This window comes from Pteronotus mesoamericanus, unplaced genomic scaffold (genome assembly GCF_021234165.1).
Source record: "Pteronotus mesoamericanus isolate MK-2021 breed Mesoamerican mustached bat unplaced genomic scaffold, CSHL_Meso_final contig_94, whole genome shotgun sequence".
Taxonomy (NCBI): Eukaryota; Metazoa; Chordata; class Mammalia; order Chiroptera; family Mormoopidae; genus Pteronotus; species Pteronotus mesoamericanus.
In genome coordinates, this window is record NW_026555285.1 from 28,806,540 (window position 1) to 28,833,352 (window position 26,813).

General features: G+C 36.6%; 1 protein-coding gene across 9 annotated transcripts in view; it reads right to left on the bottom strand.

Annotated features, from left to right (window-relative positions):
- Positions 1–26,813, bottom strand: part of KLF12 (KLF transcription factor 12) — a 418,858-nt gene that overhangs the window by 212,891 nt on the left and 179,154 nt on the right. For all 9 annotated transcript variants that reach the window (XM_054586431.1, XM_054586424.1, XM_054586427.1 and 6 more), the window contains one exon: positions 19,906–19,995. In XM_054586431.1, coding sequence (XP_054442406.1) covers positions 19,906–19,995 — 90 coding nt within the window. The remainder of the gene's footprint in view (positions 1–19,905; positions 19,996–26,813) is intronic.

Below are 26,813 nucleotides of genomic sequence, written 5' to 3' on the forward strand. Positions count from 1 at the left end.
CCTCTTGTAAAAAAGTTTTGCAGTATCTGATTAACAGAGACTTATTCAGATTTTTCCTCAGTGATTCTAATTTCCTAGAAAAATTCAGACCACAGAAATACTGCTCTCACCTTGAGATGATTTCAGCCAGCCATAATAATACCAGTGATATAAATCATAAGTGATTGTTGCTGTTTGCTAACAAAGTAAACAGTTCACCAGTTTTCCTGTACCTCCAAAGTATTCACAAGTCCGGTTTGTGGCTAAACAAAAAGGCACTTGCCAGTTTAAAAAAAAAAAAAAAGTAAGTAGAAAATTAAGGTATTATTGATATTATTTCTATTTTAGAAAACTTAAGTTAAAATGATCACCTCAGTAGTTCAGGAAGAAACTTTTTTTTTTAAACCATTATTTAAATATTTAAATAATTATTTTTTAATATTTAAATATTTATTCTCCTTTCCTTTAGGTAGTCAGTCTCTCTCTCTCTCCCCCACCTTCCCTCCCTCCTTCCTTCCCTCTCACATTTATGAGGCAATTCTTTTTGCCTCTTAAAGAACTAAAATTTCATCTAAAGAAATTACTCACTACAGTATTTGTCTTGATTCTTACATTAACATTCAATTTAAACACAGACTCATCTCTGACTGCGAAGGGGCAGCAATGGCAGAGAACCAGCACTGCCGAAGAGAAATTAGAGAGGGGTTAGGAAAACGGGAGGGAAAGTGAACAAGGAGAACAGTGTGAAATGGGTCTTGGAAGATTTTATAAAATTTGCTCATTTATTTTGTTTTGAGCAGGGTGGGGAGAGGAAACCATCTTTCCGTACAGCCAGGAAAAGGGCGGACTCTTCGCTCCGCCCACATCAGGTGTGACAGAATTGGGGTTCTATGTAGCAGTGTCTTGACACTATGTCACAGAAACATAAAGAATCTCAGATTTCTAGTCAGGCTTAATACAGTTTTTAAAAAACAAGCATTTGTTGAGAATGCACTTTATGCATTGTCATAGACATTAAGCAAGACTCCAGCTCACCCAAATGGCCTCTGTTCAAACTTTTAAAAAAAAGGCCCCCCTTTAGGTGAGTGATTGGGGCTCCCGATGGGCCAGGAGAGCAGAGTGACTCTTAAACTCAGTTCCCCCCTGCAGGGTGACACTCTGCGTGGCTCACCAGCCTGCCGACAGATCTGCAGAGGTGGACTCGGAATCCAGCATCACAGTTTCACTCCAATAACGAGTATCATTCTGTGCACAAGGTGTGGAATCTTTGGAGACATCATTTAAATGCCAATTTTCATGCTTCCTCTTCTAAGTTATGGCACTTATAACATCAATATTTTAAACAGCTCAAGTATTTTTTAACTTCTAAATGAAGCATTTGTGCTCTTAGCAGAGAAGAGGTAAAATAAAATGTCAATGACCAAACTGTGAGCTACTTCAAAGACAGAGTTAAGTACATTTCTCACGATTCAATGGTAATTGGCTTAGAACTTGAAAATATAACACTGCACCTGACAGTGGGAATTCAGGGGGCTCCACAGGAATTCAAAGGCTGCTGGAGAAAGTGGGCCCACCACGATCAGTACCTCACTAACTCCACTTGCTATGCAATTTCCTCACAACTCTCACTGACTTATTAAAGGAATTATTCATGCCCTTCAGAATTTACACACATTTACTAATAAATTCAGGTACTGAAAATTCCCAAGGCGTCTCTAGACTGCAGCGCCCACTGACTCTGCTAACAAGCCACGGCCAGGACAGACTTTCCCTGACTGTCACAGCGGCCATGTGCAGCCTTCCATTGCCCTGTGACAGGAGGGAGGTTCTGTGATTCAGACAGTAGCACCTTAGAAGTCAAAGTCACAGGAAGCCTAACGAACCAGAGCCCGTGTCACCTCACTTTGGATCAGCCGTTCTCCAAAATGTTGTAGGCATGGGCATGGCAAAAGGAATTTGCTGAACACCCCGGTTGTCTTTTCCTGTTCCCAGGGATTCTGATTCGGTAGGTCTGGGGTAGGAACCCAAGAGATTTTGCAGCCATGGTCAGCAGGCCGCACTTGGAAAAATGCTACTTTCCGTCCACCGGGTTCCCAAGTCCTGAGGTGAACCCATTCTCCACCAATTCAACATGGCTCACAGCCAACCACCAGTGGCATGCCGGAACCCTGCGTTCCCTGGCCATCCCTTAGAAACAACCATCAAATCATATCATTCTTAAGTAAGAACTTGCTCCGTTCTCCGATGTGAAAAATGATCACTGTATCTGTTCTATTCCACATTAAATTAAAACAAACATCAAATCATGACGCACAGGAAAGCTCTGAAGCATGCCAAGGATATCTGCAGATGTACAGTGCAACTCAGGTACAGCATGGCCAACTCTTCAAATAATAAAGTACATCAGTACATAACAAGGTGTAATATCCTGAAGGTTGAGTTACACGTATAACATATACATATTTTCAGGGTTCTCCAATGTGTATCTGTCCAGTGCCACTCTCCTTTGCTTTTTTAAATGACTGAATAAATAAATTAATACCTGAGAACTAAAACGGTGTTATAGAAGAATAAGTTATTTTGCAAAACTAATCAGAGTAAGTCATTCTAACTAATGAAAGATACGGCGTAAATGGTTCTGTTTTAGCTCATGTGGTTTCTCTGCTTGAATTACCCAAGTAACTGGAGCTGTGCAGAATCAGACTAAATACACCGCACATCTAAAGTACTTATGATTTCAGGAAAATGGAGAGTGTTGAGAATCACAATCGCATGATTTTAAGACTCTAACTGAGAATATAACAGAGCAGCACTCAAATAATTCTCCGGGTTTTTAGAAATAATGGCCCCAAAGTATCCCATGGACTATTCCCATAGTGTTACACAGAACTGTAATGAAATTATATTAGATAAATGAAATGGCATAAAATTCTGAAAGGGTGAGAAGCATGAAACTCAAATGTCTAACCACTTATATTTAACACAGCTTTTATGTTAACAAATATCAATAATTCCAAATTTACCTAAATGAATGCTGGAACAGCCGAACAGGTTTGAAAATTCAGTACCACAGCAAGAGTTGGGGAATGACACAACTGAGGAGGGGAAGGGAAGGAGAGAAACCTGTCATATTACAAATAAAAGAGTTCCATTCTCCAAACAAAAAAAGGTTGAATTATACACTCTTTTACTCTGAAAAATCTGTTCTCAGATGTCAGCCCATTCAATAGTAAGCCCCATTCCCACCAAGGTCTTTCCACAGTATCTCCACCCACCCAAGAATGTTCTTTATATCTCCTCTCCAAACTAGTACACCAAGATTTCGTTTCATTTCCATCTAAATTAGGTCAGTACTTCCTGGGAAGTACTACACTAACACTAACATACACTACTTAAATCCATGACAACTTCTGGGGATCTTATCTGTCACAGTTCCACTGAAAACCCTAACCTGTATACATATTGGCACTTAAAATACGTGGACAGTTAAGAGTATTAGAAGCTTTGGATTAAGATCTTATCAGCAATTGCTACTTACTGCCTCCAGGATTTAGACAAGTGATTGCATTATTATGTCTCCAATTATTTATGTGAAAAATGGTGATCACAACTGGCTCTTCCATGTTCTCACTGAATTTATGCAAATGTCAAATAACAAATAACGAAGGACTCTGAATTATGTGATACACAAAAATGCAACACAGTACTGCTGCCATCGTTTTCCTTCAGATGACAAACTCTGAAGAAGCCAGAAGTACATTTCCAATACTAAGAAAATGCAAGGCTAGATTAGCCAGAAATAGGTTATTTCAATAAATTTTTTTTCAGAAAAAGTGTTAATAAAATAATGATGCTCCTTCAAGACCTGTGATAGCAATGATTTTCCATAATTGTTTTGTTTAAAATATTTCTAGCATTTATTCAATAGCAGCTTAGTATCACAGAAAACCACCTTTCCTTTATCTTTTTTTTTTTTTCATTCAAACAAGCTGGTTCTGACCCTGAGAAGTTGTGCGATCTTGGAGAATTTATGTAACCATTGTCACTTACAACTGTCCTCATTGGTGAAGTAGAGATTATCACTACAGGATTACCAGGATTAGATCATATGACATAAATGATTAGGCATGTAGAAGTATCCAAAATGGTATACTTCATGGCTATTCTTACTGAGAAATTTAATATTAGGACCATCTTCCAGATAAACTGTGAGGCTCCATCAAGTCAGAATATTGCCTACCTTGATCCCTAACAACCTGTACAATAAATTAGTCTTTCAAGACTAAATTAACAAATAAATTACTTGAAATCAAGCTGAGAGTTAACACATAATGCAATTTGAGTTCAAGTAAGTGCTAAATTGGGTGGGTAGTGATTATATATAGATTCAGTGAAAGTCCAAAGAAGAGAGAGATCAATCAGAATACTTTAGAGATGAGTGATTTCTACCCTGGGACTTGGAGGATAACCGTGACCTAAACAAACTACAGGAAGAGACAGGAAGAGAGAGGGTATTAGGAGGAAGCAACAGCCAGCAACTAATAAATATTTTATATATATTCCTTTATCTTCCCAGAAACTTCATGAGGTAGGTACTATTATAATCCCTTTTTATAGATAAAGAAACTGAGACAGAGAGAGATGAAGTAGTTTCCTCAGGTAACAGAAAAAATGTTGGAGCCAGGCCATCAACACAGTTTTGCTCCAGGGTTCATATACTTAACTACAGAGAGTGATCAAGGCAAGTCTGGACATAATTTGGATATATTTAGGCAGTAAAGTCAGTATATATCACCTGTCAGTTGCAAACAACAGAATCCTCTCACTAGTTTAAGTGGAAAGATATATATATATTTTTTATTTGTTTGTTTAAACAGCAGTTCAGAGAATCTTTTGGTAGGTCAGAAAACCAGGCTTGAATACTACATAGCCAGAAAAAAAATATGGATGGAAGAAAGCCAAACCGCATCACAGATGTCTTTCAGTAAAAATACCGCTATTACTGTCTTCCAGCATTTGATGCCACAAAGACTGTCACGGCCTCTTCTCAAGAGCCAGAGGTTCCTGACACTGCACTTAATCAAAGAGCAGTCTTTTCATGAGCAGCAGCCTTGCACTGCTACCTTTTCATCCTCTTAGTGCTCAATGCAACTGTCTGGCAACAAGTCTATTCCCTAGCTGCAAGAGAGTCTAGAAACTGTAGGCGGTGTTTTTTGTTTGTTTGTAAATGTCAATAGTACCAATAAACTTTTAAAAGATTTTATCTATGGGAAGCTGATCACAATATGGAAAGCTAACACAAAGTCAGGATGATAAAAGATAACAAAGGCCACTACACACACACAATTAACAGGTAAGACGAGAAGTTTGAGTGAATAATGCCAGCTACATAAAGTAGAGTTAGATCATGTTGGTACAACTTCACTTCATTTGGAAATAACTTACTGTTTCTAATAAAGGCCATAGATCTTTTATAATACTGAGACATTTTGAAACAAAAAGATGATAATTCATGTAGTTCAAAAACTAGGAATATCAATTACTTGGAGACTTTTTCCTCCATCTATTTCAAAATGTTAGAGCAAAACATTTATATAAAGTATGCATCATTTTTCCTATAAGAACAAGCAAAAGATATTAATTTAAGATGCTGGCTATACATTGGGTTGGCAAAAAGGTTCATTTAGTTTCTTCCATAAAATAAAATAAAAATTCTTCATTTTCACAAATAACTTTATTGATCTGGATATTTTGAGTTTGTCAGATATATCCTGCTATTGGCTTCTAGTGGGCAGAGGCCAGGGATGCTGCTAAACATCTTCCAATGCAAAAGACAGTCCCACAGCAAAGAATAATTTGGCCAAAATGTCAATAGTACCAAGAAACTTTACAAACCACTTTTGACAAATTCGGTCCATCACAGCACGTACTCCATATATTGCACAAATCTTTTTTTGCATTTCATTTGCGTTTTTTGATATAATAAAGCACAATATACCAAAAAACATTGTTTATCTTCTTCCATCTTCAAAATTAAAATGGCTGCAAAAAAATTCACCAATTTTGATAAGTTTTTTTAAAAACACATGTTGATATGACATCAGTCACAATATGATCTAACAAAATTGTTTCAAATGAACTTAATGACAACTAAACTTAAAGACAACTAAGCACTACTAGAGCCATCACAGGGAAAAAACTAAATGAATTTTTGGAAACCCAATATTATATCACATATTATTTTGCCTCTAACAGTTCATACTTCTTTAAAAAAAAAAGATTTTATTTATTTATTTCTTAGAGAGAGGGGAAGGGAGGAAGAAAGAGAGGGAGCAGAAACATTGAGGTAAAGGAGAAACATCTACTAGTTGCCTCTCATGAGTGCCCTGACCAGGTACCAAACCCACAACCCAGTCATTTGCTCTGAGTGGGAATGGAACAGGTGACCTTTTACAACACCCAACAAACTAAGCCACACCAGTCTAGGCATAGTTCATACTTTATATAAATATTATTTTCAAGGAAATGAATTTATCATTTTATTTTTTCATTACCATTTAGTCCCCTTATAACTGCCTCTCCCCCACAATCACCACACTGTTGTCCATGTCTATACATCCTTTTTCCTGTATGTTTAATCCCTCCACCCCCTAACCTCCCCATTCTTAGCTGTCATCCTGCTCTCTATCTATAAATCTGTCTCTATTTTGCTTGTTACCTCAGTATGTTCATTAGATTACACATATGAGTGAAATTATAAGGTACTGTCTTTTTATGACTGGCTTATTTCACTCAGCATAATATTCTCCAGGTCCATCCATCCTGTTGCAAAACGTAACATTTTTTTCTTTTTCATGGCTGAGTAGTAGTCAGTTATGTAAATGTTCCATAGTTGTTTTATCCACCCACCTACTGAGGAACAATTGGGGTGTTTCCATATCCTGGCTATTATAAATAATACTGCAATGAACACAGGGATGCTTATGTTCTTTCAACTTAATGTTTTGGGTTTCTTCAGATACTTTCCCAAAAGTGGAATCACTGGGTCGAAAGGTAGATCCATTTTTAATTTTTTGAGGTATCTCCATATTGTTTTCTACAGTGGCTGTACCAATCTGTATTCCCACCAACAGTGCCATAGGGTCCCCCTTCTCTACATCCTTGCCAGCACTTGTTTGCTGATTTATTGATGATAGCCATTCTGACAGCTGTGAGATGATCTCTCATTGGGGTTTTAATTGGCATTTCTCTAATGACTGGTGATGTTGAGTATCTTTTCATGTGTCCATTGGTCATCTGCATGCCCCCTTTGGAGAAGTGTCTATTCAGGTCCTTTGCCCCTTTTTTAATTGGGTTGTTTGTTTTTTTGGTGTTGGGTATTTTAAGTTCTTTATAAATTTTAGATATTAACCCCCTATCAAATGTATTGGCAAATATGTTTTCACATTCTCTGGGTCATCTTTTTATTTTGTTGATCATTTCCTTTACTGTGCAAAAACTTATTAGTTTCATGTAGTCTCACTTGTTGATTTTTTCTTTTGTTCCCTTACCCAGGGAGATATATCCAATAAAATACTGCCATGAGCAGTATCTAGGACTTTACTGCCTATGTTTTCTTCTAGGATTTTTACTGTTTGGGTCTAACATTTAAGTCATTGATCCATTTTGAATTTATTCTTCTGTGTGGCATAAGAAGGTGGTCTAGTTTCTTTTTTCTGCACATATCTGTCCAATTTTCCCAACACCATTTTATTGAATAAACTGTCTTTAGCCCATTGTATGTACTTGCTTCCTCTGTCGAATATGAATTGACTATAAAGGTGTGGGTTGAAAATTTTGAATGATGGCAATATAACCTTATTTTTGTGGTAATAAAAATGTGAAATAAAATGTTTTTTTCCTAGTTCCTTATGTTTCAGAAAAGTTGAGCTACATATGATGAAATACAGCATTTCTGAGTAAAGTTCAAGAATATAGACATAAAGACACATTTCTAAATGTGAACTATGGGTAAAGTAGGTATATTATTAACACAGTATCAATATATATTATTTCTATTATGGAAACAGATTGACAGAACCATTTTTAAACTGATAATGGAATCATATGGACTGGCATAATTTTAAAGCATCATTAATGTTAAACATTTTCCTCAAGATCTGTGTGAATTTATTATCATTTACATACACATAATATTTTATATTATGAAATAAGGAAAATTCAGATCAACAATACCAATTTAAAAAGTAGGTGCTCCTTACTGATTGTTTAATACAGCATACTGTGCTAAGCATTATATATATAATTTCTTCTAGCTGAATTCTAAAACTTTTACTTACCTGAATTTAAATACAGGAGAATAATTCACATCCTCCTCAGAAACATTTCCGTAGTTCCAAAATGCTGCATAAAAATGTGAATACACCCCAAGGATAATAATCCCAAGAGGATAAAGGTAAAATCTCTGCTTATATTTATTTATGAAATGTCAATGTAGAAATCAGAAACCATGGTGGCAAATAATTTTTGGTGGGAGAGGAGAGCAAATGACAGCATATAGTCACGCAGTGTGAATGGAAAAAGAATTTTCTCTTTATCTGTTTTATGACTTACTAAAACTATGGACATTAAGGGTTCTACTATATTGTTGATATTTACCATATTAATAATGATGTTTATAAAAATCATGTTTTTTACAAAATAGTTGGTGACAAAATACTGAAGAAATTTTCAGCAAGGTTTTTTTTTTTATTAAGTACAATATTGACTGAGGAAAATTACACATATGATCTTGTGTGAGAGGAGGTCATACATGACCTAAAAATAATGTCCAGACTCTCCCTAATATGTGCCAGTAGCCACTGCATTGTTCACAGGAAATACTTTGCCACTTGATTTGTTTTAGTAAATAAAATAATATATGGATGATCCATTTTTAAATGGTCTGAATATTCATCTTCCTATGAAACAAAACTTGAAGAGACCCAGGAGACTTGTTCTATTACCTTGTTATAACTCCCAGCCAAGGGAGTTGGAGGTTTTAAATGCACAGCTGCATTACTTCCTTTCAAGTTGCAAATTAAGAGAGAATATAACTGAAGTTTTAAAAAAAACTTCAAAAAGCACATTCTTTATCTTACTTTTGAAGAATAAGCCTGTCTCATTAGCAGACATGAGCTTTAAGACTGAATAATAATCATTATCTTCATGGCTTTATTGAAAAAGACATAATTAGTTATGACAAGAATATAGCAATGAAATTAAAGTTTGAGAGATGGAAACAGAATCAATCCCAGGAACTCTGAATCACCTGAACATCAGAGTGCATGTATCTATTTCTTTATTAAGAAAATCTTCTGACAATATTTCCTTAAGAATAGAAAAAGAACTGACCAGTGGATCGGAGACAGATTCATTTTTTCCACTGGCCACAGAAATGACTACTCAGTGGGAGTTAAATTAACCCAACCTGCCGCCAGGTTGAATGTGACAACGTATGCATTTTCCTCGGTAATAGCTCTGACATAATTTGTAAAACAATTAAAAAAAGCAGTTGTTTGCATCTTTATGTTGTTACATATTTATGACATTCTGGGTCTCAAAATACTATGACAGAGAGACAGGGAAGTTTTCTAGAAGGTGAATCTAATATGTGGTTGGTTGTCAACTTTTCTCAATTTGTTGATGTCTGAAACTGACAGACACACAGTAAAATAAAATTATGTCTATGGCACAACCAGGGAATATTTTTGCACATTTTTACCTATTTTTAAATAATTTAAAACATTTTATATTAAACAAACACATCTTATGTAATAAGATCTTTTTGAAAAATCCCAGGCAATTTAGATAAAAGAGAGATTTTTAGAAGTTCTTACTGCAGGCTATGGGGTCAATGGCCGCTGAACTTTTTCAAGTAAATTTGCATTTATTAAGAATATTGAATTAAAACTTTTCATTAAATCTGCTTAAATCCTTCTTATACATTAAAATTGTAGTGGGACCTCATTTGATATCAGATCATTTCCAATGTAATCATCAGTTACAATAACTATCATAATTGAGCAGCAAAGAAAGTCACTCACTCACTGCTGCAAAAGCAAAAAGATTGGGATCCAGAATGGACTCCAGCTCCATCCGTTACTTACTGGTGGTGTGACCTGGGACGTGCAATTTCTCTGCAATTTTCTTTGCTAATGGGGATAATATTACATCTCCTCAAGGGTATACTAAGATACAGAAGCATTTAGGACTTGTTACGTCTTCTTAAAGAATTGACTCTTATCACTAGAAATGTTCCATTTTATCTCTGGTTATATTTCTTTTTCTCAAGTCTTTTTTTTTTTTTGTCAACTATTATGAATACAAGCGCCACAGTTTTGTTTTAGTTGTTATTTAGTGTATACATGATATTCTTTTTCTATCCTTTCACATTTTGTTTAAAAGAATGTTTATTATAGATTTAGTATGTTCCTGAAAAAGAATATTATAAACTAGTAACAGCTTTTACTACAAGGTAATATGATCATGCCTTTTATTTCCTACTTGGTAAGTTTTAAAAATATTTAAACTTTTTAATAATAGTAATTTTATCAAATATAAGAATTCCAGTTTCTGATCTGGATAAGGATAAGCCTTGTGCACAGGCAATCCAAAGGATTAGAATGACTCAACACAAATAACCTCATCTTTCACATAAAACCCCTTCCTCCAGAGTCAGAAAGAGGGTACTGTCAAAGCCAACATTCATTTAAGAAGTGCCCATAGTATGTAAAAATAGGGCCATTTACTGACACACAGTTGCTGCTGTAACAAACAGGTTTTTGTTAATTACTTCCTATTTGAACTATCTGAAGCAATTTCTGCTAAAGTCCTCCTTTAGTAATCCATACTAGCTTTCTAGTACAGTTATAAGTCATCAGTTTCCCGGTATTCTTTTTTTCAACTGTGGTAATGAACACATAATATAAAATTTATTCTCTTAATCATTTTATATGGGCAGTTCAGTAGTGTTGACTCTATTCACAATCTCTAGAACTTCTTCATCTTGCAAATCTGAAACTCAGTATCTATTACAGAACTCCCCATTTCCTTTTCTATTTCCTGGTTTTTGACTACTCTTGATCTTATCCTTTTACTATTAACCTGTCTGTATCTTTATAATTAAAGGGAGTTTCTTACAGAAAGAATTTGGTCTCGCTTTTATTTCCAACCTGACAATCTGTCTTTTAATTAAACTGCTTAAACCATTTACATTTCACAAAATTATCAACACATTGTGTTTAAACATACTATCTTGTTTTGTCTTCCATTTCTCCTCCTCTTTGTTCATTTTTCCTGCCTTCCTTTAGATAAAACTGAAACTAATTGAAAAATTGAAAAACTATTTAAAAAATAGTTTTTATTTATTTATTTTTGGAGAGAGAAGGAGCGAAGGAGAAAGAGAGGGAAACATCAATGTGTGGTTGCCTTTCATGCTCCCCCTACTGGGAACCTGGCCCACAACCCAGGCTTGTGCCTTGACTGGGAATCAAACTGGCAACCCTTTGGTTCTCAGGCTGGCACTCAATCCACTGAGCCACACCAGCCAGGGCACAAATTGAGTATTTTTTTAAAATGTTTTCAGTTCATCTCCACAGTTGGTTTATTAACTATAACTGGTTGTTTTATGTTGAGTGTGGTTGCTGTAGGATTTACAATATACATCTTTAACTTAACACAGTCTACCTACAATTAATACCTTACCACATTACATGTACAACAGTATTCTTTGTCCATTCTCCTGCCTCTGCTTATTACTCATGTCATTCAATATATGTTATAAACTCCAAAACGTATGTTATTATGTTTGCTGTGGGTAATTTTCTGTAAATTTTTTTAATCTTTTATATTTGCCTAGATATTTACCATTTTGAGTGCTCTTCATTTCCTGTATAGATGTAAATTTCTAGCATCCTTTTTCTTCTAAGGAAGTTCTGTCCTGAATTGTGTCTGATACCAAGTCTGATTTTTGTCCATCCATGTGTCAGGTGTATCCCCCTTCTCCTCAGGCTGCTTCTAAGTCTATTCTTCATTACTTGTTTTCAGTAATTTGATTATTATATACTCTGATGTGGTTTCTGCTGCTTGGGGCTCACTGAATATCTTAGCTTGTGGGTTTAGAGTTTCCATCACCTTTCGATAATGTCCAGCCATGATAAATTCAAATAGTTTTCTCTGATTTCCCCCAATATTCCTGAGAGTCCAAGTGTACATATATTAGACAACTGGAGATATAGGTCACGGAGGCTCTATTCATTTTTTTCAGTATTCTTCCTCTGTCTGATCAGTCTGATCAGTTTTGATCAATCACCAGAAATTCTGACTTATATTACTGAGGGCTAGATCTTGCTGTCTTCCTTTAGGCCCTAAAGTTTAGGGTGTTGGATTTAGCCCTTGCACGACTATATAACCTGTACATCAGTTTGATTGTTTCAAGGCTTGCTTCTCAGGTCTACCATGATAAGGGCCAGACCAGACTATTCTGGGACTAATTCAGCCCCATTCCTGAGTTCTGACTCTTCTGAGACCTCCACCAAATACCCTACGTGTGATGAACTTTCTCCCTTATGGTCTGTGTGAACTTTACATGAGCTCCAAGAATTGTTCAGCCTATTGCATTCCTCATTCTTTCTTTGCTTTCCTCCACACATAGGGAGATCACTACACAGCCAAACCCTTGAGGGGACCACTATAGCGATTTACAAGAGCCCTCTCTTGTACAACTCCTTCCTCTCTGTTACTGTTCCCCTTAAAATTTAGATGCCTTATCCTCTTCAAATCCTAATTCCTGTCCACTTCACTCGTTGGCTTCTTCCTCCCTGCTCTGCCTCCAAGCAGGAGTCTGAGGTTACCACACAGTTCATCTCCTTTCTTTGCCTTACACCCAGAGATCACAGTCCTTAACTGCATCTTATGCAATATGTTAAAAAAATTCATATATTTTGTCTGGTTTTCTAGTTGTTTATGTTGGGATGTCAATTCCCATAGCAGTTAATCCCTTGTGGTTAGAAGCAAAAGTCTTCCAAGGGTTAAATAGGATATTTTTGTGAGATAATTTATAAACTGTGAATCACTACGCAAATATCAGCACAAGAAAACACATCTCGATAGAGAGAACCACATGCCTCAAGGTCCAGATTCTTTTTTATTCTACTGCAAAGACTAGTCAGTGAAGGAGAACACGACCATGCACAAGCTGAAATATTTTGGAAAGGTTAATTTCCCCCAAATCAAAATTTCCAAATTACTTGGAACATGTAATTTCTTTAAGAAGTGTTCCTTTTTACAAAGTACTGACCCTATAAAAATGCAAATACATAACTCTTGGAAAGAATAGCATTTTATATTCTCAATTAATGAGAGTGCAGTTAGAACTGCTCATCTGTTGGTACCATGAACCATTACGGCACAGAGGGTCAGGTGTCTGAATAGTAGGCGGAGGAGAATGAAGTTGAAGAAGAAAGTACAATACTAATGGGAAAGAAGGAGGGCAGAATTATTGACTTCATAGCTTTGCTCAGGGCAGGCCCTGAGGGAAAGGATTTGTCTGTCTGCTATATTTCCCTTGGGTACTATCAGTAATTACTATCACAGCTCATTGATTTTCAATTCTTTCTATTAATACATTTATTGGCCATTCTGACATTATTACAATCAGTTCAACTCTGCTTCATTAGTGGAGAATATCTCTTCCCTAAAATATGAGTTTTGCAAGTGCAGCTATTTTTTTCCTGCTTTAAAAAAAAAAAAAAAAAAGGTCTTCTCCTATTAGCAACAACACGATTCTGCATATGTTTTTCTTTGAAGCCAGGTAGTGACATGCAAAGATTTCACCACAGATCAAAAGATCTCAAACAGTGGGTCATCAGAGAATATTAAATGATAAGTAGGCTTATATGAATGAGACAATTCTACCAATTTACTAGCTACATTGCCTCCTGTCCCACCGCAGGGGAGGTAATAATGAGGTTCTGGTGCAGCGTCATCAAGTAGCATTTCCATAATGCCTTTCTCCTCCTCTGATAACGTCATTACAGTTACGCTTTCTTACTAAGCTTTTACACACAGATGTATATTAAATCTTTGCTAAATTAAATGTAATGGTTTACTAAGGAACAGAAAAAGTTAGGTTTGCTGTTGGGTTTTTTTCACCTAAAGCTACTGAATTTTAATGTAAGTGTCTTAAATAAGCATTGCATAGCATATGTCTAGTTTCAGCAACAGAACTTACACCTGTCTCTATTTTTTTTAATAAAGCCTAAGGATTGGAGTCTTTTCCAAAAAAAGTACCTATCTCAAAATCCTCTCATTTCCACACTGGCTCTCACAATCAGTAGCATCTGAATTAATCACTATTTATTGAGCTTTGCCTCTCTAAGCTCCTTGTGCTGGGATGATAAGAAATAAGGAGAAACATAAAGTACAAGCTCTGCTCATATGGAAGTTACAACAGAGTTGGCTTAATGGTGCTAGTCAGTTCTCTGTAATATAGAAATGTCCTCATCACCTTGTTATGGATGTCCTGCAGAATGGTTTGCAAAAGTTACTATAAGCTGCCTCTGGGGAAAAGACCATTATTCTCTCCTGCCCTACCCCTACAGTTAGGGAGCTCAGAGTGATCTCTGGTCTAGGGCTGATACTTTCTGCTAGGGAGCTATGGGAATACAAATGAACCTATACTGTCTGCTCCCATACCTGTTCTCTTCCCAGCTACATGGCTGTGGCAGAGACATTGGGCTCTCCCCGCAGATGAACACAGAGGGGTCTTAGTAATTACCATGTAATTACTGACTGCTTGGAGCACTTAAAATTGGCAAAATACCCAATTATCTATCTATCTATCTATCTATCTATCTATCTATCTATCTATCTATCTATGGTCTACCCATCCGTCCGTCCATCCCCACCACCTCCCACACTATTGCCACCACTCTCTGTCCAGCTGTCCAAGTGTCAGAGGTGCATCTGCCTCTGCAAGAGAGACAAAGTGACCACAGGCAGCAGCACTGCTATGGTTGGTTGAAGGCCTCAGGCTGGCTCCTTCCCTGTGGCAGAGTCTCCGAGCCTTAGAAAACAGTGAGGGTCACTGAGGAATGCTTCTTTCTTGTCTCCCTCTGACAGTTCTGCACCTGCATTTCTCTTTAAAATACCTGTTTTTATTTAGAGGGCTCTTCTTTTCTTTTTTGAAACATGTTTCTTTAAAGAATTTCACACATATAAAAATTAGGCAGAACAGTTAAACAAGTCGCCTTGCACCCTTCACCCGGCTTCGGCGGGAAGGAATCCTGACCAGTCTCGCTTCTGTCCCCGCCCATCTTCCCTCTGTTTCATTCTGCAGCACATCCCAGGCATCTAATCATTTCATCTGTAAATACACCAAGAACTATCCTTCAAGTGTATGAAGTCAGAACTCCTTTGTAAAAAATTGTGGCCAAATGCCATCATCAGGCCAAAATCTTAGGTCATTTTTAGGTTAATTTAGTAATTAATTTCTGGCTTCATTATTCTGTTTTTCACAAAATAAAATCTAACCAGAATTTAAAACATATCCCCAGAAATACTTAAATAGAAGTTCAAATTTTAAAAAAAGCTCCAATTTGAGATATACCTTAAATCTACTTTTAGAATTACAAACTAACGTAGATGTTGAAATCTTTACTAAATGCCTTATGGAATTTGCATCTATAGAAATGAAAACAATGGAACCCTTTTTATTCCCATTTATCTTCAAAAGGAGAGTATTTATTTAGCACCCACCTTATGCAGAGCTCTCCTGGGAGGGTGGGTAACTCACTTAACTTCCCAGGTGAAGAGAAATAAGCAGAAGACGACCTACTGTGACCCACACCTCTAGCACTTGGCTGAGCAAGTATTCGAACTCAGTTCTGTGTCACTTTAAAGTCCGTCTATGCATTTCTGCTTCCACACACAGGTAGCCTCACTGTAGCAGGATTATTAAACTCATAATTAGAAAGGCTTTCTCTCACTCTGTGCCTCTTACCAGAATCACAGACGGCCACACTGAACCTGGGAAGGCCTCACTCCTTTCCGACATCCCCTCTGTACGGATGTGGACCTAGAGGCCTAGGGCTCTGAAGTCACCTCCCAAAGTCATTCAAGCTGGCAAAATGCAGGGCCAGGACTAAAATCACGTTTCGTGTCTTTGAGGCAATGCCCTTTCTCTGCATCCTGGGGTTCAAGTGCGCTTCTACCTGTTTTAGTCCTTTGCTTAGTAACATGTCAGAACATCGGATGACTGACAGCATTTGGGAAGCTCTGGTAACAGCAGGACACAAGCACCGAAGGTCGAAAAGTCATTCCGACAGTCCTTGCCGTGCCCCTGAAGTGTGTCCCAAGAGCACATGCCCTTCCCATGGACTGCTTAGCAGTAGGCACTGTAGTACCAACAAGTCTGAAGAAAACCAAAGTCACATTTCTGGAGATTGCAATAATTGTCTACTTAGATACCACAAAACTAAGGATGCAAGAATCAGAGAATGTGAGACAGAGGGAAGGTACACAGAGTTGGTGTCAATACACCAGCATGTCTATCTGAGTCACATGAGCACAAGATGAAGAATCTGGCCACCAATAAGAATGTGAATTTCCAATATTTCCAATTTTTATTTTCGCGTTCACAACAATCCTATGAGGAAGATGGAGCAGGTTTTATAACTATCTATTGAATGGTTTCATATTTTTTGCCATGCCAGTTGTAATGCCTGGATGAGTTGAATAAAGCAAATATTAACTTAGCACTTACCATGTGGCAGGAACTATCAGAAAAACAAAAGAAACAGTTCTTGCCCTCTAAGCGCTTACAACCTGATCGAAGAAACACAGGCACATCCACAGGTAGAGTGGCTATATCCTCGGCTTATTCCCAGTCTTTCTTTAAGCTCTAAAATATGCTCAGAAGGTCCTGAATCGCCTGAAGGGGTGGGGGCAGGATACAGACCAGCTGACAGGAACAGACCTAAGGGACTATTTATAGCAAGAAGGAGAGGACAAAAGAATGCCTTCATGGTTCAAGAACAGGAGGTCCATGGCGAGCACCAAATCTTTACAATGCTGCCTGTAGCCTGTAAGGCAGCCTAACTTTTTCTTCCCCGAAAGACTGGAGGTTAATGTCTGTATCTTATAAACAAGGTCTCAAAACTAGGTTTAACAGAATTTCAGAGTCTGACCAAGGCATCACCTTCAGGCTTTCCCATTCATTTTTGTGATGCATGGATACATTCCTATAACCTTTTGTTCACTGTAACTAACATATCTCATCTTTTGTAAAAGCCCTAATCATACATGTGATTAATCTCACCACTATACATCATCTTATGAAGATTAACTTCAGCCTTAATAGTAAATGAGGAAGGAGTCCCATAAGACTGAAATAAAAAAAAAAAAAGTAATAATAACCTTCGGAATTCTAGCACTGCTTATCTACAAATAGTTCTGAGATTCTGAAGTTATATAGTATGTTATCCATCCCATTATCGCCAAAGAAGAACTCTAGTAGAGTGACCAAAATGAATTTCACTAAAATTCTAGGTTTTATCTCCAATTTAAAGAAGAGTTGATTTAAAGTATTACAAATTACTAAGTAAAAATTACTGTATTCTGTAAGTAGTTGTCATAATTCATTTCACTAAACATTGCTGGCTGCTTCTCCTGAAGCTTTACTGCAAAAGAGAATGAAATACATCTTTTATATATTTTAAAAGTACAGAAAAAATTAAGAAAAACAATAAAATCAAGTTTCTACTTCCCTCCAAATTAGGGTTAAAATATCAATATTAGCTCCATTCATAAGGAGGAAGAGAAATGACTTTAATGAACAGGCATTAAGTAAAACCTATGAACCTACAATTTTTCCTTTCTCTGTTTGAGGCCATAAAATGTTTGCACTGTAAAACCTCTAAGAATATTGGCTTTTTTTTTGTACCTAAATCTTTCATGCAGACTTGACTTTAAAACTGAAAAATAATAGTAAAGGGAGAGTAATATTCAGATACCATTAAACATTGTTAGGACTGGTGACAATCGCACACTATCCTGGCTTGACTAGTGACCCAGGTAGTATTTTATGACTTTTTTTTTTCCCTGTGCTTTTTTGCCTTCCTCCAATATGCATGACTTGACTGGATAGACTGGCATTCAAGTTGAAGAATATATGTACTGTGAAATAAAAAAACAACACTGTGAAATACACCATTTTTTCCCTTTTCCATTAGCAGAAGAAAGAGAGACTACCCTCTCTGAATGAGATGGTATAGTCTGTATCATTTGTTAAACTTAAACATGGGTTGTACAGAAATGTATTCCATCCAACTGATGCTAATGCATTTAGATTTTTTAAAAAAGAAAAGAAAACAGAACTCCAAAAACTAAACAAATCTTCCCATGATTAGGTTAAACAGAAAAGGTAAGAACTAGTTAATTTGAAGGATAGAGAGTTTAACTTGAGAAGGCAGGCTAGAAAATCCAGATGAAAACATAGCTTTCTCTGAAGGTTTGGCCACACTGAACAAATAATATCAGTAACTGCCGCACAGTCTTTTGTTCCATGATGCTCTACTGCCTAAGCCCTGAGCTGAAACTACACAGTCAGTCACCATGTCACGCACAGAAATGTGGAGTCATGATATGGGTTGACACAGTCCACAAAGTTCACTTCAGGGCTATGAAAATCAACACTGAGCAAAACAGAGAAATGATATCCTCCACGTGACAAGGGTGTGTTTCAGACACAGGCTTACACTGAAGAGAAATATACACTGAGGTGTCGTACGTCCTGCCACGTACTGCTCAGGAATGAGGAAAGCATTGGCGAACCCCCACACATGCCACCACCCAGACCCACGCCTTCGGCTGTCCTCATTAAATATCCTTTTGGTAGAACAGCATTCTAAGACCTTGAATGTCATCCTAGATGAATTTATACACCCTGATTTTTATAAAAGTGAGGTTTTATTCACATTTAAATTTTATTTCAATTGTTCAGTTACAAAAAAATGCTCATGCTTAGTTTTGACCTTTTGAATAAGAGATACATTAATCAGATTAGGAATAAGTATTTATGTCATTTATGTCATTTTTTTTCAGGCATGTGCACTCTCACAATGGTGGTGGTTTACTAAGACAGGTAGGCAGTATGTACTCAGAGACCAGAGCAATGCTTGCTCACTTAAATTTAAAACGTGGTCAGCTGATGCTACAAGCGATCATACTGCCCTTTTTATGAATTTAACTGGTGAAGTTATAAATGTTAATAATTATAAAGTCTCCAACATCCTTTATAAGAAATATAGCTGTGCTCTTAAACCTTTATATTTTTAGTAGCCATTAATTAATTCATCAATTTGGCTATACACTGTTAAATAAAATTTCTTTTGCTCTTATGCTCTTTTCAAACTCAGTGACCTCAATCTCCTCAACTGTCCCCTCTCCTCATAGCATGAAAAAGTATATACATACGTTTCAAAAGAACAATCCACCCAACAAACAGTAACATTCCCATACCTGGATGTTGTAATTTCCTAAGAAAGAACCAAGACATTTTGACATTGAGCTTATATTCCCATTCTATTTTTTTAGTACTTCCTCTTCGCTTTCGAGGTTTCTATTAGCTTTTCAAACACTCACCAACTTAAATAATGCCATATGGTTCTTATAAGGTCACTAAACATTCCTAATTTCAAGAATTTATCTTTTCCAAGTTAGTAATACTTGAGGTTGGAAATGGGTGAGAATCAACCACAGTCTCCGATGGCTGTGCTCGAGAGAATAAAGCTTAGGCCCGTGCACCGTCCTGCCAGCCTCAGACCGCTCTGGGAATGACCGCCACTGCCACACGGAGGGGGCCGGGGGTGTCAGAGGCCTGCTTACCCCTCGTTCCGATTCCAGCAGCTCTGTTTTGACTCTGACTGCCGGCATCCCATCAAGCATTAACATTCTGTTTTCACAGGTGCTGATATTCTGAGAACCAAAGAGAGAGAGAGGGGGATTCAGCTTTAGAGCATTCAAAGCCGGACACATCTGGTAGAGCCTGCCTTCGCTGTAGCACATTTAGGACCGCTAACCTAATTTTTTAACAATGAAGTATAATTAAATGAGAGTATCAGCATAACCAATTATCTCCTCATTCCGAACTTTCATTGGAAATAATGACCAAGAAGTTGAATTAATCAGTCTGATTCTTTGACCTCAGGGTTGGAGGTCAGACTGTAATAAACCAGAGTAAGGAAACATTACATTAATTTATATGAGGCTGGAACAATTCATCACACTTTTGCTATTGTAGAAGGAAATATAAGGCAAGTTTCTTTCTTCTTTAGATCTGGAGGTTGTATCATGTACAGAAATCCATAAAAAAATAGATAAAAAGGATTTATACATTCTCAAATTATTGGCTCAAATTCCTAAAAACAAGATAACACAGTTCTAGACACTGAATTTTGGTATCATGGCAATTTGATCAAATAAAAATTTTTATATATCAACAAACATCTTTAAAAACAACTAATATAAGTCTTGGGTTAGAGTGAATTTTTAAGCTAAAGTCATAACCAAAGAATAAATAATGTTTTTTTGTTCTGGTATATGCTGGGCTCAGTCAGCCTCCTCTTAAAAAAAAGGAAAACCTTATTTCCATTGTGGTTCAATGGAATTTCAAACTGTATCTATACAAAGATTAAAACAAGGTTATTTTATACTAATTGTCACTGCTTTGGGGGTTTCTGAAGCCAATAACCCATGCAGGTAGTCAAAAAGCCTACCTGCGTATCAGTGCTTGCTTAAGGCTAGAATCAAGCCTGTGTTTTAAGACATGTTAAGAATGCCAACTTTAGCCTCGTATACTGACTAAGCCAAGAAATTGAAATGACTAAATCTGACTTTTTAGAATAGTTCCTTTGATCAGTTACAGATTGTAACCTAACCACGAGACACTAAAGTATCTTATTAAAAGAAAAAGAGGTCTGTTTCTAAAATATTTTGCCTACCTGGTAACAAAGGTTAACATCATTTCTAAATCTCAGGTTTTTAGCCTTTCTTATAGTAGTTGCTTTTCAACCATATAGTTAAATAAGAACAACTTCACTTCAACAAATCACAAACTAAATGTTTTTATTACCAAATAATACCAATAGAGTGCAGTATAGTGAAGCTCTAATTATTTCTCCTATTTCTTGACTCCTCTTTTTGTTTAAGAAAAATGAGAAATAAAATTTATAGGGTCTCTATACAACTATTTGTTGTAAAACATCAACAAGAAAGAAAAACAGATTTATTCTAGGATTAACTAATAAGCATTTACAAATTTCATAGAACCTAGTCTATTAGGTAATAAAAAGAAGAAAATAAATGACTGTCATCTTCTTTTCTTAGAAATGCACAATACTGTTAAAATTGATCCTGTTTTTAATCTGTGCTTTTTACTTGTCCATATTTTTTTTAGAGATTTTGAATCCTAAAAGATAGCTTAGAGCAGAAGGAACGTTAGTATTACTGGCAAGCTCAGTTAATTTGTTCCAAGCTTAAAATCCTTTCATGGAGGCTGGTGAGTTGTTTACACATCAAGCATGGATCTCACATCCCAATGTGTCATTTGCTTCCCTGGTTGGAAGCAGCCAGCAAGGCTCGCCACCATCCAGTCTCAGGAAAGCCTTCCAGCAGCGACCAGCCCTCAACTCCCCCTGCCTTGCACAGCAGCCTGGAACCTACTGTAACAAAGCATCCCGTGGGCTGTTTAGTTGGTAGACAATGAAGGATGAGTTGATATTGCTTCCTACCCCAGAGGAGGTCTTGTTCAGAGGAAAAGGGAAGATGCTTTGCAAAGGAGGGGAAAAGACAAAGAACGATCCTGGAAAGGCAGGTTTAATGAACTGTTAGAATCTGATTAGAGGCTAATGTCCCTTTTAGTGCTTTGTACCAATTTACAGCTGATATACTTGAACCATTTTCCTCACTGGCTGTGATCAACTCATTAGTTTAAAAAAATGCAAGCTAACCAGACTCTTTGAGGTTAAAAACTGATAAATCATGAAAACCTGACTGGATTCATGTTCCACTGAGTACATTTAATATCACTGTATTTTCATGATGGTTTTCTTTTTATTGTTGTTCTTGAATAATTCTACATGTGTTAAAGAAGAGTATACATTTCAGTTTCACATAAAAGTGAAAAAATAAAACACATTTTCAAAATATTTTTAAGAAATTGAGTTTTCCCTGGAAATATTTCTCTTTCCTTGATTTTCCAGGATCATCCACAACCACACCCATAATAAACACCATAAATAACAATGTTCACAGCTAAGGAACCCATCCTTAACTATTAAACTCTTTGAACCAGTGCAGATTTGATCTGTATATATACCTGAAAATTATCCTGTAAATATATGTGAAGCATATTAACCTCTGCATTCATGATTCTAACCCTGTTTAACATAAAGATAAGTTTGGGCATCACAACACATCACAGACTATCCAGAAAGGCATATGGTTTTTATAGAGTGCGTGGCAACTGTACAGCACTGAGACTACAGTCCTTGGAAAAAATATCAATAGGTTTCTCTCTCTGAGCTAAAATCAAATATATACACTCTCAGTTGACTGTAGACTTTAAATATGTACTAAACTCTAATAATTTGAAATTGCTGTCAAACATATCCTGCCACGATATTAATCAAAACACATTTGCTGTGGAATCAATAGCTCAGTTGATTCCCAAGAGGTAAATAAAATCACACAGTCATCAATTATAGTAACATGGCCCTCTTTGTATATTTATGTTGTAACATTTTGATATTATATAGCACTATGTAATTTATTTATGTGTGAATATATTCATACACACATGTATATACACATATGTGTACACCTAAGTTTTTCTGTGAGTAAATTTTATCAATTAAAGCAAAAGCCACCATCAGATTTATTAGCTGGCTGTTGGTCAATTACATGTGAACTGAATGAAAATGGCACTCAGGACATTCCTAGCTGGCAAATAAGATTTGGCAATACAACTGTCCAGCCGATAGGGCTCTGCTTGTCAAGAGCTGTATAAACACAACAGTCACTGATCTTCCCAAATCAAAATATTATGAATGGAATATGCAGGAAGGAGAGAGGCTGATACTCAATGATCATGTCTCATAAAAACATACAACAGGACTGACTTTCCAGGCTAACCACTACAATTTGCCCTCCTACTCGCTCCTGATTATGGGTCATCTAATTTGTACAGTTGGAGCAAGAAACGGTCAGCTAGTCAATAGTCAATAGACCTAATTTTAAACGAGGCTTTCCTTTCCCTCATAAGCCAAAGATATCTACTGGTGTTCTGATTTCTCAAGGTACAGGACATAGCCATTAAATATGTATCCATCTTAAATGTCCTGCTTGGCTATAGGCAACGAGTAATATGAATCGCCCCCACCCTTACCCACGTTATGGTAAACAGTGATGGCAGGGACATATGTATAGCAATTCAGGATTCACTGCACCAAGCTGATGAAGACATTTTCATAGAAGATTCTCAAAGGTTTATAATCAAGTGTGCCACATGGTTAAAATTATCATCCCTGAGTACACGTTCCTATAGAGAAAGTCAAAGAATCAGATTACAAATTAGATTTTTGCTAAAAAAAATTCTTAGAGAACTCAATCTCTCCCCATTTTTTATTGCTTATTCTATTACAGTTGTCCCAAATTTTTTCCCTTTTGCCCCCCCCCCCCCCCCCCCGACCCAGCCTACCATCATCAATCCCCTCTCCCTTGTCTGTGTCCATGTGTCATTCATACATGTTCTTTCACTAGTCCCTTCTCCTTCCTTTCACTGCACACCTCATAGCTATCAGTCTGTTCCATGTTTCTATGTCTCTAGTTCTGTTTTTCTCATTTGTTTATTTTGTTCATTAGATTCCAGTTATAAGTGAGGTCATACATACGGTATTTGTATTTTTCCAACTGGCTTATTTCACTTAGCATAATATTTTCCAGTTCCATCCACGTTGTTGCGAAGGGTAGGATTTCCTTATTTCTTTCTGCTGTGTAGTATTCCATTGTGTAAATGTACCACAGTTTTTTAATCCACTCATCTACTGATGGACACTTGGACTGTTTCCAGCACTAGGCAATTGTAAATAATGCTGCTATGATCATTGCAGTGCATAAATTCTTTTGAATTGGCGTTTCAGGATTCTTAGGGTATATTCCCAGCAGTGGAATTACTGGGTCATAAGGCAGTTCCATTTTTAAGTTTTTGAGGAAATTCCATACTGTTTTCCACAGTGGCTGCATCAGCCTGCATTCCGAGCAACAGTGCGCGAGGGTTCCCTCTTCTTCACAAACTCACCAGCACTTCCTGTTTGTTGATTTGATTATGATGGCCATTCTGACAGGTGTGAGATGATATCTTACTGTGGTTTTAATTTGCATCTCTCTGATAGCTAGTGATGTTGAGTATTTTTTCATATGTCTCTGGGCCCTCTGCATGTCTTCCTTGGAGAAGTGTCTATTCAGGTCCTTTGTCCATTTTTTAACTGGATTGTTTGTCTTCCTAGTGTTGAGTTGTATGAGAGCTTTACATATTTTGGAGAGTAAATCCTTGTCCAATTATCACTGGCAAATATGTTCTCCCATACGGTCAGTTCCCTTTTCATTTTGATGGTTTCCTTAGCTATGCAGAAATTTTTAATTTGATGTAGTCCCATTTGTTTATTTTTTTCCTTTATTTCCCTTGCCCTAAGAGATATATCAGCAAAAATACTGCTACGTGGGATGACTGAAATTTTACTGCCTATGTTTTCTGCTAGGACTTTTATGGCATCATGACTTATATTTAAGCCCTTTATCCATTTTTAGTTTATTCAGGTGTATGGTGTAAGGTGATGGTCTACTTTCATTTTTTTGCATTTACCAGCCCAGTTCTCCCAACACCATTTATTGAAGAGACGACTTTCACTTCACTATATGCTTGTACCCCTTATTGAATATTAACTGAACACAGAGACATGGGTTTATTTCTAGGCTCTCTATTCTGTTCCATTGATCTATGTGTCTGTTCTTATGCCAGTACCAAACTGTCTTGATTACAGTGGCTTTGTAGTATAGCTTAATATCAGGTATTGTGACCCCTCCAACTTTGTTCTTCTTTATCAGGATTGGTGAAGCTCTTCAGAGTCTTTTTTGGTTCCATATAAATTTTTGGAATATTTGTTCTAGATCTGTGAAGTATGCCATTGGTATTCGGCAAAGTAGTGGGATACAAAGTCAATATTCAGAAATCGAGGGTATTCTTGTATACCAACAATGAATTATCAGAAAAAGAAGCTAGGAAAAAAAATCCCATTTACTATATAGCAACAAGAAAAATAAAGTATCTAGGAATAAGTTTAACCAAGGAGGTAAAAGACCTATACTTGGAAAACTATAGCACACTGATGAAAGAAATTGAGGAAGATACAAATAAATGGAAGCATATACCATGTCCATGGGTTGGAACATCATTAAAATTTCATTAACATCATTAAAATGTGAACACTTCCCAAAGTGATCTATAGATTGAATGCAACTCGTATTAAAGTACCAATGGCATACTTCACAGATCTCCCCTTTCTTGAGTCACCTCTACAATAACAATAGATTAGAATTATACTCAGCCAATGGTCTCAGTTATCTATGGTTATGCAGCAAAACCCATAGTAGCATAAAACAACAATCATTTTATTATTCTTGGTAACAAACATAAAACCTACTGCTTGCATATTTACTGTGGACCAAACCCTGTGCTTATAATAACCCAGGAGGACAATATTATCTTATCTGAAGATGAATCATCTCACACACAGGATAGGAGGTTAAACTGTCCAAGGTCACAAGACTAGTAAGTGGTATAATTCTGTTACAAGCCAAAAGAGTCTGAACCCAAGATGAGTTACTATCTTCTTCTTGCTCTCTCTTTCTCCTCCTCAACCTCCCCCTTCTCCTCCTTAAATATCTAAGTAATTTAGAAAGTGAGTCCCATCCTGATTTTACATCTGGAAAAAATCTATGATAATCACATTTGCTACCCAGTGTTTTGAAGATATTCTTATCCTTGGTGGCCCATTCAGTATTTTCACTATAGTTTCATGTATGTGCATGATATAGGAACTTCATCTTCTACATTTTATAGTCATGAGAGATACATCTGGACATCACATTTCACTTATTATCACTTAGAGTAATGTAAAAGCATATTTTTCTCTGCTTACATATCCTCAGATTTAGTCAACTTTGTAGAGGGCGTATACCTCAAATGTTATCAAAAAAACATAATCTCAAATACAGACTTTGCTGTTCTAGCCCAACCATTTCTCTTTCATTGCTTTGCAGCATGGGGGAATGGTTATCACATTGAAGATCATAATTTAATGGCAGAACTGGGGGCCAAACTATAGATTTATGGGGACTCTCAACTGAAATCCCCTTCAGTGGTTTCAATGATCCATATATACATTATTCCAAAATATCTGTCTTCAGTGTCAAAAAACAAAACCCTTCCATAAATATCTGACACTGAAACATGGAATTGTGACTCTCCTAAGACTGGTAAAACTGTGTGTGCAATGCAATAACTTATATTTTCCTGATAGCAAATATCATTTTATTTCCTATGTTGGCAAAGTGCTAAATTACCACAACAGCGGACAGTTCATGTTAGTATTTTAGAAATGTGATCTGAGCTTCTAAGTAACACTTGCAACACCAAAATTAATACAAATTCTGATAGATTATTATTTTTGTCACAT